This window comes from Astatotilapia calliptera, chromosome 3 (assembly GCF_900246225.1).
Source record: "Astatotilapia calliptera chromosome 3, fAstCal1.2, whole genome shotgun sequence".
Taxonomy (NCBI): Eukaryota; Metazoa; Chordata; class Actinopteri; order Cichliformes; family Cichlidae; genus Astatotilapia; species Astatotilapia calliptera.
This window is the reverse complement of record NC_039304.1, coordinates 7230608-7247921: the sequence shown is the minus strand read 5'-3', so window position 1 is coordinate 7247921 and position 17314 is coordinate 7230608. Positions and strand designations below refer to the sequence as shown.

The 17314-nt window shown below is 42.3% G+C and overlaps 1 protein-coding gene across 3 annotated transcripts; it reads right to left on the bottom strand.

Moving 5' to 3' along the window:
- Positions 1–480: 480 nt before the first annotated feature.
- LOC113018229 (protein NLRC3-like) lies at positions 481–9276 on the bottom strand. Of its 3 annotated transcripts, none has more exons than XM_026161299.1 (5): positions 9244–9276; positions 7986–8121; positions 4281–4357; positions 2373–4164; positions 481–862 (listed from the first exon to the last, which is right to left on the bottom strand). In XM_026161299.1, exons 2-5 carry the CDS (start codon positions 8093–8095, stop codon positions 682–684), a joined length of 2160 nt encoding a protein of 719 aa, XP_026017084.1. In that variant the 5' UTR covers positions 8096–8121; positions 9244–9276; the 3' UTR covers positions 481–681. The 3 variants fall into 3 exon arrangements, with proteins under 3 accessions (XP_026017084.1, XP_026017088.1, XP_026017093.1); XM_026161303.1 differs by having other exon boundaries at positions 2373–4161; XM_026161308.1 differs by lacking the exon at positions 481–862 and adding an exon at positions 908–1670.
- Between the last annotated feature and the right edge of the window lie 8038 nt (positions 9277–17314).

The following is a 17314-nucleotide window of genomic DNA, read 5'->3' as shown; positions in this document are numbered from 1 at the left end:
CTTCAAACAATAGTTTACAAAACACCTCCCCCTGCAACCCCGTTTGGTTACATAGACAAGGACTGTATGTAAATGTATACACTGACTGTGTGTGTTATGTGAGCTCACAGTCACAGTGGATTTCCACTCATGAAAAAGCTCTGGCTGCTTCATTTCTCATCTCATATCAGAGACTTTAATGCTTCACTGAAGCTGTACTGTGATGCTTCCATATCCCAGTGAGGCCTCCATAATGATTTCAGCTGTTCTGTACACACACTGTGTGCCCTGTATGGCTCATAGTCTCTGCAGCCTGTTTTTATCTGCTATCATCAGATCTTCATCATCCTCATTCACATCCCTCACACACTCTACAGCCTCATCAGCACTGACTTCATCTTCACTGACTGATGGAGCACAACATGAACCTGTGGAGGCTGAAACACTGTCCTGTCAAACATCTCCCCGTCACCACTCCACTTCTGTCAGCCTTTAAATGAACCCTGCTCAAGTCTGTCACTTCTGTTTGGAGCCAAAAGGAAAAACTGTTGTTCAGTCGTTTGGAAAGACAACATTTCTGAAAGCACTCAAACTTCTTCACATTTGTCTTCAGACACATCCTGAACATTTAGGAACTAAAGAAAGTTTCAAACATCAAAGACCTGAAATATAGAAAAACAACAACAGCCGCAGTCAGTGAACTCACCTCAGAGTCTCCAGTCCACAGTTTGGACTCTCCAGTCCAGCACACAGAAGCTTCACACCTGAATCCTGCAGCTTGTAGTTTCCACTCATGTCCAGCTCTGTCAGATGGGAGGGGTTGGACTTCAGAGCTGAGGCCACAACTTCACAGTGAGACTCTGAGAGTCCACACAGAGTCAGTCTGTGATGATAGAAAATATAAAATGTGTTATTATAAAAGCAGAAAATCTGCATTATAAACACAGACTGAATGTATATGAAGACAAAACAGAGTGAGGTCATAATCTGATGAATCTGCTCTTCACATCTGTGCTTCAGCTCCTCTTACTGTGTTTGACATGACACAACGATTGAGTCTCTCTCAGACCTGCAGACTTTTAATGAGAATCTTTGTTTGGCTTTAATCTGCAGATGAAGGAGGAAGATGGTGTCACATTTAGGCTTCCATAATGTCCACAGTCTGTCACTGAGATCTGATCCAGAGTCAGAGTGAAGACACACATTTGGACTGTTTCCTGTTTTGACTCCAGAACATTTTGAATGAGTTCAGCTCAGTGAAGAGTTCCAGCTGGAAAGATGATCTCTGTTTGCTACCTGCTGTCAGGTACGACTGTTCACGTCCACACGCAGGAAAAACCTGCTGACTGTTACCAAACGGAGCAGAAATCTCATCACTGGACAATAATGATGAATGAACTCAGAGCTGCTGATATCAGATCTGATTTCAGGGGAACTAAACACAGAAATGATTGGCTCATTTGAGCTTTCTGAGCCATTATCTGCTGCTGTGTCGCTAGTTGGCAGAAAATGATTTGTATTCCTGTTCAGGGCTTCAGTGTTTATGAGTCCAGATCCAGGTGACAGCAAGTCAAAATGATGTTACCTGTCTGTGTCCAGCAGCAGCCTGTATTCACTTTGAATATTGTTATAACCTGACATGGATCAGTTTGTCTTTGATTGGTTTGTAAATGTCACTGTTTCCATTGGACCTGAGTGACGTACAAAGACAGAGAGGGAGAGAAAGGAGAGAGAGGATGGAGACAGCAAAGAGAGAGCAAACACAAACAGGTGAGAGTGGACAGGTGACCAAGGTCAGCAACCAATCAGAGAGCTTCTGTTTGACCCACAGTCACTGATGATGACTGCACATAACCAAGCAGTGTGTTACTCTGATATCAAATATGGATCCTGCTCTTATAATAATGATCATCAGATGATATTATTGTGTTATTTTGTAGCTGAATACGATGTTTGTGTGATTATCAGTGAAAGAAGCAGTGAGGAGGATGGAGAGAGAGAGAGGACAGAGGGTGAAGTTAGAAACACTAAAAGGATTTTTCATGGATTTCATGGATGATTTGAGTGATTTCCAGCAGGACACTTAAACATGTCAGTGGACGTCCTAAAGAACATATTCACTGAAATGAAACGTGTCATTGAACAGGATTAATATCAGTGGAAACATGGTGGAAACAGCTGTGACTGCATGGATGTGACACACTTCAAATCTGTTCTCCACTCTTGGATTTGGGATCCATGGAGCTGCTGCTGAGTCTGTACAATAAAGGAATGGTGTGGAAGGTTGCAGCGTACGGACACAAACACTTTGTGGTTACAATCTGATTTTATTTTCAACATTAAACTACTAACCTACACTGATCAATGATGTTAATGATCACATCTGGACTCACCCAGCCTTTCTGCAGTTCCTCACAGCTGGAATCAGTCTCTGTCGTCCCGACACTGATGTTTTGTACTTCTGCAGGTCCAACTCATCCAGAACCTCCTCTGACATCTGCAGCATGAAGGCCAGAGCTGAGCACTGGATGTCAGAGAGTTCCTTCTCTGATCTGTTCTCTGACTTCAGGAACTCTTGGATCTCCTGAAATAATGAGAGGTCGTTCATCTCCATCAGACAGTGGAAGATGTTGATGCTTCTGTCAGGAGAGATTTCATCACTGTTCATCTCCTTCAGGTTGTTGATGACTCTCTGGATGGTTCCTGGACTGATCTCTGTCTGACCCAGCAGACCTACTAAGAGTCTCTGGTTGGACTCCAGACAGAGGCCATGAAGGAAGCGAACAAACAGGTCCAGGTGGCCATTTTTACTCTGGAGGGATTTCTCCATGGCTCGTTTAAGGAAATCATCCAGAGAGGACTCGTTGTATTCTTTTCCCAAAAAGTTCTTCAGCACCTTTGTCTTCCTGTTGGTGTGACAGTGGAACATGTAGACTGCAGCCAGAAACTCCTGAATGCTCAGATGAACAAAGCAGTAGACTGGTTTCTGGAAGATCACACACTCTCTTTTGAAGATCTCTGTACAAACTCCTGAGTACACCGAGGCCTCTGTCACATCCAGACCACACTGCTCCAGGTCTTCTTGGTAGAACATGATGTTTCCTTTCTCCAGATGTTCAAATGCCAGCCTCCCCAGCTTCAGAAGAACTTCCCTGTCAGCCTCCGTCAGCTCCTGTGGACTCGTCTCACGTCCCTCATGGTACTTGTTCTTCTTCCTCTTTGTCTGAACCAGCAGGAAGTGTGAGTACATGTCAGTCAGGGTCTTGGGCAGCTCTCCTCTTTGCTCTGTAGTCAACATGTGCTCCAGAACTGTAGCAGTGATCCAGCAGAAGACTGGGATACTACACATGATGTGGAGGCTCCTGGATGTCTTCATGTGGGAGATGATTCTGCTGGACAGCTCTTCATCACTGAATCTCCTCCTGAAGTACTCCTCCTTCTGGGCGTCAGTGAAGCCTCGTACTTCTGTTAGCCTGTCAACACGTGTAGGAGGGATCTGATTGGCTGCTGCAGGTCGGGAAGTTATCCAGACGAGAGCCGAGGGAAGCAGATTCCCCTGGATGAGGTTTGTCAGCAGCTGGCTGACTGATGACTTCTGTGTGACATCAGACAGCAGCTTCCTGTTGGTGAAATCCAATGAAAGTCTGCTTTCATCCAGGCCGTCAAAGATGAACAAAAGCTGAGAGACAGCCAGCTTCTCTGCTGTGACCTTCTGTAATGTTGGATGGAAAACATGGAGCAGCTCCAGAAGACTGTACTGCTCCTCTCTGATCAGGTTCAGTTCCCTGAATGAAAGCAGAACCACCACACTGACATGTTGGTTCTCCAAGCCCTCTGCCCAGTCCAGAGTGAACTTCTGCACTGAGAAGGTTTTTCCAACACCAGCCACGCCGTTGGTCAGAACCACTCTGATGGGTCTCTGTTGGTCAGGTAAGGCTTTAAAGATGTCCTGGCACCTGATTGGAGCGTCATGGAGGGCGTCCATCTTGGAAGCTGTCTCCAGCTGCCTCACCTCATGTTGGGTATGAACCTCTTCACTCTGTCCCTCTGTGATGTAGAGCTCAGTGTAGATGGTGTTGAGGAGGGTTCTACTTCCTGTTTCATCACTTCCTTCAGTCACACGTTCACATCTCCTCCTCAGACTGATCTTATGTTCATCTAAAACCTCCTGCAGACCAACATCTGCTGAAAGAAAGAAAAACAATGAGACTAAAGAGAAAGAAAACTCTTCAATGTCTGAACAACACAAGAAGTCCAGTTTTCAGAAATGAGTCCATCAGCAGACAGATGTTCAGTCTTACTTTGTACACAGCTGCTCTGACTGGCTGTCTGCAGTCCAGCTCTGCTTCTGGATCTTTCTCCACACTGTGCAGAAGCTCTGATGGTGACACAGAAAAGTCACAGTGGAGATACTTCTGTCCACCTTTGATTAGACTCATTATAAAAAGGAAAACAAAGTTTGAACACAGTCATGTTTCCAGTTCACTGACTTACATTTATTCCATGGACACTCACTCTAACCTGAACCACAGCTACAACCCAACATTGTTGAGGCCTCATCTCCTCCTTTCCTGACTGTAGAGGTTAAATATGCAACAACCGACAAATAAAAGAATTTGGTTCATTTCAAAGAAATTCACACGGTGACCAAGTAAAGTAACCGGAGTAAAGGAGACAACATCCCGTTGATGGTGGGATTATTTGAAAGATTTGCTTTAGTCACGTCACCAAATGCAGTTGAACCACCCGTGGATCCATGTTTGACCATTCTACCACTCTGAGCTCTGCTTTTGAATCATTTTATTATTATCATCATTCATTTATTCATTCTTTGGAGGGGGGCTATTTCCTAATGCCGCCCTAATAAGCTGATGTTCAAGGGGAAATATAACAGAAACTCTTTCAGTGTTATTCATTAATAAATTAACAGATAAACTGTGAAGAAGAAAAAACTGAGATTTAAAGGAGAGAGTGAGAAACTTGATCATCCATCCTCATAATACATGTTTATCAGTATCTGCTGTGACCATACTGCAGTAATAACTACAAGTCTACATTTCTGTGACTGTTGATCAATCACAGCAGGAATCTGAGCTCATCTCTGCACACAGAGCAGCTTCAGCTCTGGGATAAACTGCTCGCTTCACGTCCTTATCAGCTCACAGACACTCATCCTGATATTTTCCTTTAACATTTGATGGTATAATTCATCTGAGTTTACACTTTATCTGCATAAATACAGAAAAACAGACCCAAACACCAGAAACCATCAGTTTCACCATGTAGAATATATTGTTGTTTCCTTTTAATTCAGAGAAAAACTCTGATTTGGATTTTCTCTGTTCTCTTTGCCACAGCCCATCCCAGCAGCAGCTGAAGCAGCTGACTGTCACAACACTGAATAACACTTTAGGAGGAATTTCAGAGGTCAGTAAAGCTCCAGGTTCAACATCAGTTAATTAATCATAGTTCATCATAAATGTTAACCTGGCTGGCACACATGTTAATGTTAGCCATTTAAATATTAGCAGTTAGCTGAGGCCACAAGAAGAAGAGGCCCTAGAAGAACAATGGATGATGAGATTAGATTTTCAAGACTAGGCAGAGACGTGTTTTCCTTTACTGTCTCTTACAGAGGAGGGAGCAGATACCAGACGAGGTCACGGAGGTACGGGGAGGATTCGCAGCAGACAGCAAGACTGCCACGTCCATGCGAGAGAGCGATGGCTACGATAATCGATTTTCCTCTCTCAGCTCTCAGCGAAGGCGGTCGCACTTTTCTCCTCTCCTCCTCACCCTTATCTTCCCTGCTTCGCCTCTATGTCCTTGTCTTGTCTTGTGTGAATTTACTTTTCCCTGGAACAGTCTCTCACTGTCGTTCTCTAAACCTAAAAGAGAATTATGGATTTGATCAACTGGTCCCTGAGTGCTATTGACACCCTTTTCTCAACGAGAAGTCGGGGCTCGGGAGAGCCTGAGTGCCCTGGAGGGACTTTCCCTGCCGGTTACACGATGGACGGGTGGCAGAACTGGAGGACCGTGTGCCTGGCGGGACTGTCGATCGAGGACGCTGAAGATATCTACCTATTCGGAACCATGATAACAGGGTTCATGCTGATCGGCGTTGGCCTAGCCCTGCTTTATCGGAGAAATAAGAGAGCGGAACCGGCTGTTCAAACCCCCACATGGCTGCCCGCTGGATTCGAAGCGCCGGGACGAGGTGCGACCTCTCACAACGAACGTAATATGGTCAACACCTTGGAGACGCTTACAGCTGCTGTGAAGGCTCAAAACAACACCATTGAGCGTATGAGGGGAAACATCAGAGAGAGGCCTGCTCAAAATGACACCCTTGAGCGACAGTTGGAAAACATCGGGGAACGGATCACTGCAGTTGTGAAGTCTCAGAATCAAAAGACTGACAACACCTTGGAACTGAAGTTTGCTACCATCATGGGGAGGCTCGCAGCTCTCCAACGGGAGGTTGAGGGACCTGTCTCAGAGTGCTAAAATTCGAGCTGCTCACAACAGAAATCAACAATATTCAACATTCGGACACCACGGCGCCAGCTGCAGGCCCAAGGCTGGAGCCCACCAAAACAACTCCCTGATAACGACTGTGTGATGACTATTCTTCCCGTCCCATGAAGGCCACCTGGGTTGGCTGGCAGACTGTTTACTTAGCCTGATAGAGCGAAGGACACTGTCTCCGCTGAACTCTGGACACGCACACACATACACTTACACTGATAAGCACACACTCATCCCCCCTCCCTTCCAAACGCCTTCGATGCTTGTTTCCTGAAGGGGCAGCACGGCGGGTCTGTGTGCCGCGCTGGAACGGTAGCGCTGTGCAGGGTGGCTGCTGTGTTCGCTTCGGATTACTCCTCAACCCCCACCCACCCCTGTGGCTTGTCATGTCTTCACAATGTTGTGCTGTGGACATTTATGTGCTTCTTGTGCAGAGGAGTTTTTTTGTTTCCTGTTCTCATGCTGTCCTACCATGGAAGCATAGCATGAGTAGGGGTCTCTTTTTTTCCTCTTGTACTTTCCCCAGTGTAGTGTACATTTCAATGTTTTTCTCTGATTCTACCAATCTCCGACCTGTATCCCCATGTAATGTTTGTGCTATATGTGTAAGGTCGGGGGGGGGGGGTCCTATTTCACTGCAGGGCAACCTGCATGTGACGAATAAAGCTTTGATTGATTGATTGATTGATAATCTCTGTTTTTGTCTCCCTATATAATGTTGTACAGCCCATGTGAGGGTTATCCTCTCTGTGAACCAGATGATTGATTTCACACAGAGGTCCACCAACTGAATTTGATCAGTTATGGAACGATTTACCTCGACAGGCTCCTTCACTCGCTGCTTTTAAACCTCCTTTAAAACACACTTTTACTCCCTGACCTTTGACCCAGTGTGACATGTTGACTCACTACCTCAGACAGCTTAAAAATAGTCTTTTTGTTTTTTGGTGCTGCCTAAAAGAACCGTAAAATATCGATACGGAATAAAGACCAAAAAGGACAAGATACATACTGCTGGATTTATTGGACTGTGAACTTAATTCATGCATACCAGTGACATCGCGTCACCCCCGTTAACGACCACCTCAGTGGCTTCAAGCGTAGGCTTAGGCTCTACAGATATGATTACCTGACAAAAGGAATCTCATATACATGTCTATTCAGTAAAAGAAATTAATTGTGTTTAAAGCAAACAGATAAAGGGATCAGTAATGGCAATTATCTGTCATTGTCTTACTTGTCTTAGCCCAGTTAGGTAAACATTAACAATTGTGGTGGCAGATTTCTTTTGTCAAGTATTAACTGAGAGCCTATATACAGTTATGTTCATATATTTTTGTGCTACATCAGGAAACTCAAAAACAGAGTTTGTAATATTTTAATCCTAATTTTTAAAACTGTTTTTGTCATTTTTCTTCTCCCATTGCATCAAAATCATTATTTACACTGAATAAATGAGTCAGCAGCTCTCTTACATTGTTGCTGCAGGTTCATTACTGAAGTCTGGAAGTAATCCTTTGGACCGGTCACTCCTCACAGACACACAGCTGGATGCTGCAGATCCTGCTCCATCCTTTTCCTCCATCTTCTTGATGTCAGGGTGGAGTTAGTCTGAGAGGCAAACACACACACTCAGAGGTGCTGTTGTACTGGAAGCATCACACTGACGGGTTTCTAAAGTTCTCATTGATCATTTCATGGAGTTTCTGTGGTAAACACTGTCCTGTGACGTATGTGTTATGGTGAGGGTCATGAGGGCTAACCAGCCCCACTCCTTACTCCTCATATTTCAGCCTGAAGCACAATAACAGCCTAAACCTAACCAGGAGGCTGTAACCTCAAAGGGACTTCATGGTTAGAAATAAAGGTTCAATGAAATGAAGCAGATCATAAAAACATGAGTTCCAACTTTAAAAGAAGCATCCACACGATGACGGCACAGCAGAGGAGCACTTTCTCTAACACACTGATTCAGTTCCACTGACACAAGGACACACACAGGAAGGCACACACACACAAGCCTTTATAAGAAACAACACAATCATCTGCGCTTGACTTGTCAATCCAAGTCCTTAGCCCATGAGCCCGCGGTATCAGACCACAGATATTCCCTTACTTTGAAAAAATAAAGACAGTTTTCAGAACAGACCTGATGTTTATGCTACAGCCTGTTTACCAATATAATCAATATCAGATATCAGAGCAACAGAAACCTCGGTGATCAGGACGCTGGGACTGAGAACAGGAAGTGGCTCAAACGTCACAGTTTCATAACGTCACCCTGAACTCCACTCACGGAGTTTCTGTCGCCATTGTAGTTTTTAAAGTCCCGTGATAAAGGCGGGTCTTTCTGTGAATCCGCACGCTCATTGGCTAATAACTTGAGATTGACACATCGTTATCCAATGAGCGTGCGGGAACTTCCGACATAAAGTTGTTTCCTTTGAAAAACCAAAGTCTGATTATTTTTGCCTCCACTGACGGAGCCTGTTGTTCCCGCCACAGAGACACAGTAATGTCAGAGCGGTGTTAACACTCACCCTGCCTCAGCACAGCTCTCACTCTCCTCCTGCTCTCTCACACTAAACGGAGGCTCAGCTAAACTCACTTCCTCTCTACTTACAGGAAACCAGCGCTCAGAGGAGCCGACCGGCCTCACATTTCACCCACAGACACGAACAGCGTGGAATTATTTTATGTCATAAGAAGAAACATATTCATGTTAACACTCACCTGCCTCAGCTCCACCTTCCTGCTCCTGCTGCTCTGAACGGAGGCTCAATGCTTTCACTTTCACTGCTGCTCCCTAAACACAGAGGATGCTGGGACTTGTAGTGTTTTCCTTCCGGTGCGGTCTTCCTCTTTGTTTGTTTGTGTTTGTGTTCAAGTTATTTCGATCAAGTAAACATCAACAGAACACGTGAAGCCACACAGAGTTTGTATGTCGAGGTGGGTAGGAGGGTTTGAGGAGGGGTCAGAGGGAAGAGGTCTCTCAGTCTTGACAATCCACATTGATGGCATTGCATCTTTCAACGTGTTTGTGGGTCGATTTGGATGCTCCAGGTGTTCACACCGAACGCGATGGACGCGAGAAAAAAGCCCAAAACGCCCCTAACTTGACGCGTGCACATTCGCACCTCATACGCGTGTCCAAGAAAAATCCAACGCGCCCCAAAATATCATATTTTAACGCGCGTGAACCGGAAATGTGGGAGGGATGTGGGAGGAAGTTGTGCCAGACTGGTATCTTTGCAAGATGGCAGCTGTCGAGCTAGCGCTTGAAGAGAGAGTCTCCCTTCTCTATGTACTGTGGAGAGCAGAGCAGCGGCGTAAAAGACGTCCTCGCCGTACCTGGGTCCATCAGGTCCTCCAGAGGCATGAGCAGTTTGGTGAGTTTCACCATTTGCTCCAGGAGCTGTGCCTGGATGACAGCCGATTCCAGCGCTATCACCGTCGGCCAGTTTGAGGACCTGCTTTCCCTCGTCGGTCCCAGAATCGCCCGCCTAGACACCAACTACAGACGCTCAATCCCACCTGCAGAGCGCCTGTCTGTCTGCTTGAGGTTAGTAAAACTATTTAATACGGTAGTCCTTTATTGATACCTGTGCTAATATGCTAATCCATCCAGTTATACACTGCTAACATGGATGTGCTATGCTAACAGTGAATGCTGTCGGTGTTTACTGAAAGCAAACTGTGGTACAGAGACGACTGTTTATAATATTTCTAGTGATACTCAGAAGCTCTCATCAAGTCCCGATTTAATTCGATTTATGCTGTTATCAGTGTTTGAATGATAGCATGGCTGTGGTGTCACATCAATGTATGCGCTTGGTGTTTGTTGATATCAAACTGTAGCATTAGGACCACTGAGTTAACCTTAGTGATACTCACTCCTTTTTATTTAGACCTGGTTTAATTCTGGGATAGTTGAATATTTGTATATAATCCCTGCAGCTGTCAGACTCTATAACAGGGGTCACCAGCCTTTATTAAAACAGAGTTAGATAAAACTGTGAACAGTTTGGTTCATCTTTAGTTACATGGTTCTATCTTGATAAGCTATGTCTTATCACAGATTAATTTTTCAAAAATATTAATGATTTAAGCAAGGAAAGGGCTACATGTCAACATACAACTCTTTATTTCTATTAATGTCTTACTTCATTCCTACCTGATTGACATGTTTAGGAATTATGAGTGATTGGCTCACTGTAGTTGTGAAAGTTGCTACCAATCAAATTATGATATGTTAAAGTTAAAACAAAACACAACTGTTTTAGATATTATCTAATATACATTTTGTAATTATCCTTATAATTACAAAATGTTTTATGTAAGATTTAAGTTTTGATTTAAATCTGACATCACAAAAGTATTTTGGAATTTGAATAATGTATTTTGTAACTGCAGCACACATAATACTGATTTTGAACAATTTTGTCCAGGTTCCTTGTCACCGGGGACTCCTTCATGACCAAGCATTCAGTTACAGAGTCGGTGTGTCCATGGTGAGCCAGATCACCCCCCAGGCAGCGACGGCCATCTGGGACTGTCTAGTGGACGACTTCATGGCTGTGCCTTCACCTGGAGACTGGCGGTCCATCACAGAGGGATTCCAGGAGCGCTGGAACTTTCCTCTGTGCTGTGCAGCTCTGGATGGGAAGCACATCCAGACAAAGGCACCCCATATATCATATAGGAGACACACACATTGATATACACTAAATATTTATTTCATTTCTTTTTTGTGGTGCCCAAATTGATGCACCTGCTTGATTTTGTTTAAACAATTATTGCACACTTTCTGTAAATCCAGTAAACTTCTTTTCACTTCTCAAATATCACTGTGTGTGTCTCCTGTATAATATTTAACTGACATTTTTTATTGTAACAACCAACGATTTATACAGGAAAATAATGTCTATTAACAAGGTTGCCCAAACTTCTGCATCCCACTGTATCAGTATATTTTGTCATTAGTATAATATGAAATAAATTCTACATGTGTCAAGTTGTGTGCCAACATTTGCTGTGTAGTAGAACTGAGACATTAGTTATTATAAAAATTTATTTGAAATAATATTAGAATTCTCAAACAGAAAAACATTAAACATAAATATATAAAATATAAGAATTTACAGAGAGACAGGAATGAAAAGGACCAGCTGCTCTCCAGAGCAGGAACAAGGCTGAGGAGGAAATGCTCCATTGGAGACTGGTGTGGCTCCAGCTCCACCACCGATGGACCGTCCTGGGACACGTCCCTCATCTGCCTCGGAGCCGTCCTCCCCTGTGGGCCTGTAAAACAGCACAAAACACAAAGAAATGAGAAGGCTGCGACTAGATTTCAATTTCAACATTGGGAAAAAAAAAAAACCCAAAAACAGGACATAATCAGATTGGTTGTAGATATTTAGTAAAGGTGATCACAAGGCAATCCCACCGACTAAAAAGGTATCAGTGCTTGCTGTACATATCTGTGGGTGCAGCAGCAGGAGCTCAGGGACTGGGGATGCTCTGCTGCAGAACCAGTTGGTTCTATCAATACAGTATTAAATGTTAACAGGTTGAATATAATAATCATAGAGTAGACAGTGGTCCCTCATTTATTGCAGCAGGGGTTCTCAGAATAACTAGCCCCTGGTCACGCACTTTATACACTGTTTTCCCCACACACATGAACATTGGTGACAGTTCTCACAACTGATTCTCAAAGTGCAAACCTTTGTAGATTGCAAAATGTAAACGTATTATTATGCCGCCGTTTGTCTTCATCTGCCCGCCACTTTCGTGCGCCTTTTTCCCTCGCGGTGCAGGTGTCTATTTCCGAATGAGGCTCATAGTTATGGGTGTTTTTGTGCTGTTTTTTCTATTGGACGTGATGGTTATCAAAACCAAACGTGATAAATTTGGCAAGCGCAGGAGACACGACACCAGGCTGCAGAATGCAATGCTGTACTGTGCAATAAAAAATCAGCGAAAAAGCGAAGCAGTGACGGATGAACAGCGGGACCACTGTGTGCTGTTTATTAATAAACAATAAAATATATTCCTAAATGACAACATGCATAAAAGCAGAACGGTATTTGTACGTCAGTGGGAAAATAGCGGTGGCTTGCTAGCTTTTGTGCAGCTTCCCCGGGTCAGTGAAAACTTTCAAAAGAGAAATGAATGAACTTACCAGGTTGCCCGATCTCTTCACATATCTTCCTCCAAGCTCGGTCCTTTATATTCCTGTCTCGGTACAGAAAGCAGCTGGTGTCGTACAGCTCCGGGTTGTTTGCTACCGCATTGATTAGCCTTCCCCTCCATTGAAGTATGAAGGGCTTTGGCTGGATCTGCCCCTTTGACCTAGGTAACAGCCACGTCACCGGGCTCCTGATTGGTTGTCGCGGCGCGATTTGACGCTTGAGTTCAGATTTTTCCAACTCGAGCGGGGGACGCGAAACGCGTGTATGCACAAAATGCAACACAAAAACTCACGCGTGTGGTTTTATTCGCGAGTCAAACGCCTGAAACGCGCTACACTGACGCGCGTTTCAGGCGTTTTGGCGTTTTCGCGACGCAAATCTGCTTCCGAATTTTCGCGGGACCCGCAATCGCGGGTCATCGCGCCTTTCCATTGACTTTACATGTAAACCTGACGCTCTGGCCGCCTCTATCGCGTTCGGTGTGAACACACCGTAAGAGCAGCCACTCAGCCTCTACTGCAGATGTGTGTCACAAGTTCATCTTAATAGTGAGACGGTGGCGCAAGATGGTGAGTTGAGCAGTCGCACGAATTATGAGCTCGTTGAACTTGTCCCAGAATTTACTTTGTGTTCGTTATTGTTTCCACTCGAAAGTAGTAAAATGACTGCCCCAAGTATAGTTAAACCTGTTAATTTCAAACTCGACCTCAAAAAACAAGAAACAACATCGCCATGTGATGGAAAGGAAGACAGCAGAGAAGGAACGGATCATGACTACGTAGCAATGGACGTAGCAGTGATGAGTAAAAGGGAGTAATCCAAAGTATTCAGAATACGTTACTGTCATTGAGTAACGTAACGGAATATGTTACAGAATACATTTTGGGGCATGTATTCTGTATTCTGTAATGGAATACATTTTAAAAGTGACCTTCCCAACACTGGCTGGGGATGATTTACACTTAACATTTTAATAACTGGGTACAGAATGTCATAGTCACAATAAAAGTAACAAAATAAGCTAACATCAAATACATTTACTGTAAACACATCAGAAGGTTATTCATGTGGCAAAAAGTTAGATCTATACAAAATGTTGCAGGGAAACAGAGAAAGAGCTCGTATAGGTTTGAGTTTTATTCACATCTATTGTGCAGGTACAAATAACAGAGTGGAAAACTTCATATTTTGTGTTTCCAAACATTAATTTATGAAGATTAATTAACATGAGTGTAGCACAAAGTAAAGGTGAAAGCAGTATTCTGACACGACAGTGCAATCAAAACACATTTTGCCACTACAATCTGTGAATAATTGTAACAAATAACTGTCATTTTAATATTGGACAAACTAGTTGTGCAGCCCTAACCTGAAATATGCTGTTTGTTCTGAATGAAAAACGTTAGTCTTTGGTAAACATTTTAATCACATTTATAGATGCAATATGTTATTTCAGTTAAGATTAAATGTTACCACAAGTTCCCATCATCAGAACACAGTGTGGAGAAGTGTCCTCACAAGTGCACTCGAGGTAAAAAAGCACTGAACCTGTGAAATAAACAAGCTCTCCTCCTTTTGGGAGGTGACTCAACGCTATGGAACAGCTGGGTCTGTACATTTTTGGACACTGATACTTGAAAAAAAAAAACAACTTCCCTTTGTGCAGAGCACATGAAATTTACTGCAAGTCCATTAGACCAATCATCATTAGAAATATGAAAGAAGGAAGAAATGAGATGCTTTTTATTTTTATCGAATTTGCTACTAAACCATACAGTAAAACTATACTGGGGGAAAAATGTAATCTTTTGCGGTTAGTGTGATAGCTTTAACTCCTATTGTCCTGCTTGATTTTGCAAAATAGAAACACTTTCATACACCGGGGTTGTTATTAGTAATTTCCTCCAGTTAGCCAGGTAGTACAGTTATAGTCAACAGTTTTAACAGTGGCACCACTTGCAACACTAAACTTTTATTTATTTGCAAACAAACATTTTGAAACTTGTGAAATTCTGTGAAAAAACAAAGTAACGTAGTGCATGAAGAACAAATTTTGTGACACATAAGTGCTGATGTCTAAACACAATTCATTACATCTCCACTCATTTTTATAAAAGAAGTGACTGTCTTTCATATTCTTGGCCACTGACCTAATTATTTTATATTTGATGCTCAGCTACAAATTTTACTTCACTGGGTCACACACATCACACATCCTACCATTTGTCTGTGATTGTTGTTGCTCAAATAGCTGTTTAGTCTGATAATATGTATTTTTCAATTTAATTGAGCAGTTGTCCTGTCTGTTCATTGGTTGTTTGAGAAATGCTCAATGCATTTTTTTCACTATAAACCAGACAGACCATTTTAGGAATTGCCAGTCATGCTGCTATCCAGAGGAACAATGAAATAAAATATCCCTCTACACTGATGATATAATATTATATATAACAAAACCCAATTCTACAATATCATACCTAAAAAAGAGTGTGTGAATTCAAATGGTCTAAGGAGGGTATTAAATATTTAGGAACTTTCATTCCCATACATTTGGACCACTTGTTTGGCAAAAATTATAATAAAAATTATTCAGCGTATCAGCAGTGATTTAGAGCAGTGGTCTATTCTCCCCCTGTCTCTGTTAGGTCGAGTTGAATATATCCGTATGAATGCTGGTCTAACCCTACTCTATTTATTTCAGATGATACCAGTTGAAATCCCAAAGACAATGTTTGATAAGCTGAATGAAAGAGTTTCGAGCTTCAGGTAGACTAAACAGCGGCCTAGAATTAGACTCAAAACCCTGAAGTTGCCCAAAATTAAGGGGGGCATTAATGTACCTAATTTGAAATATTACTACTGGGCTGCACAAATAAAACCTTTGCTGACATGGTTGCAAAATGATATACATACAGGCTCGAAATAGAAAACAGTAAATGTCCCAAAATACTGGAAACACTACCTTTCTTAGAAAAATCCATAAAAGAAATGGCAACCTGGACAAAAATACATTAAAAACTCTGAACAAAACATCTGAAGAATGAATTTGATCTCCTCAGGACAGATTTTTATAGATCTCTTCAACTAAGGTCCTTCTTGATGGTACTCAAAAGCTGGGGAAACATTGCCAAACCCACACCAAATAAAGAATTTCTAAAAAGTAAACAAATCAGAAACAGAGACAAGAAGACTATTAGTAAAAACTATAACGCAGTCTCATCAATGATTAAGCATAATTCCCTGAGGATGAGGGAAAGGTGGAGGCAGAAATAAATGAAAAAAATACCTGATGACACCTGGTGGGAAATCCGGTTGTTCAGTGATGACGCGACGAATCCTACTTCCGGGCCTAAAGTAGTCTGCGTTTAATATGGCTTTTGTGTTGTTAACATGTTTAATATTATGTATTTTCTTATATTTGATCTCAAAAAGCTCCTAAAACAGTCAGTGATCACTGTTGACCTCCCTCGGCTTTTATTACCGCTAATCATTTATTTAAGCTCAGTTTTTAAAACCTTAGGATGTAACTACAGCCCAGCCCATGCAGCAGTATATGAATGACTAACCTCGTATTGTGGATGGATTATCTCAGTTGTTCTCCTGGCTGAAGTTTGGTCCTTTTACAGCATCCTGCCATGCGATTACATTTGTTCCTGACCACCGAGAACACTCACGCTAACTTTTATCGAGTGGAAAAAAGGTTAGCTTGTTTATATTATGCTAACATAGCTGTGTCGCTAGCGGTCACGTAGCACATCATTATATACCAGCTAGCCAAACTTCAGTAACCCTACAAATGTCACTGCTGTTTAGTTTTCTGTCTTCATTTATGTTGGAAGTCATAACAGAGCTGTACGTTTTAATTTGTTTCCAAAACCCCGCAGTCAGGACATGCTATATTGTATTTAGATAGAAGCTAGCGAGCTAACTCCCTGCTAACTTCTAACTCCGTTAAATGTCATAAATTCCGTTTTCATGGATGCCTGGATTCAGTGTTGGTCAAGTTACTTGAAAAAAGTAATCAGTAACTAATTACTGATTACTTCCCCAAAAAGTAATCCCGTTACTTTACTGATTACTTATTTTTCAAAAGTAATTAATTACTTAGTTACTTAGTTACTTTTTAAAAACACGATTTACAACCTGAATAGGTGATAAAGCGATAGATCTCTCAGCCCAATTCTACTTTTTCTGCATAATCCATCATACAAAATGTAATCAAATGGAAAAGTTACGGTGGCCCTGAAGTGCAAATCACACCAACAAATTGCTAAACACAACAACAAAATTGAGAGGCCCTGAAGTGCAAATCACACCAACAAATTGCTAAACACAACAACAAAATCGAGAAACAAAAAAACAAATGGAGAATCACAAAAACAAAACTGAGAATCACAAAAACAAAATTGAGAAGCACAAAAACAAAACTGAGAATCACAAAAACAAAATTGAGAAGCACAAAAACAAAACTGAGAATTCAAAAACAAAATTGAGAAGCACAAAAACAAAACTGAGAATCACAAAAACAAATCAAGAAGCACAAAAACAAAAGAAGAATCACAAAAACAAATCAAGAAGCACAAAAACAAAAGAAGAATCACAAAAACAAA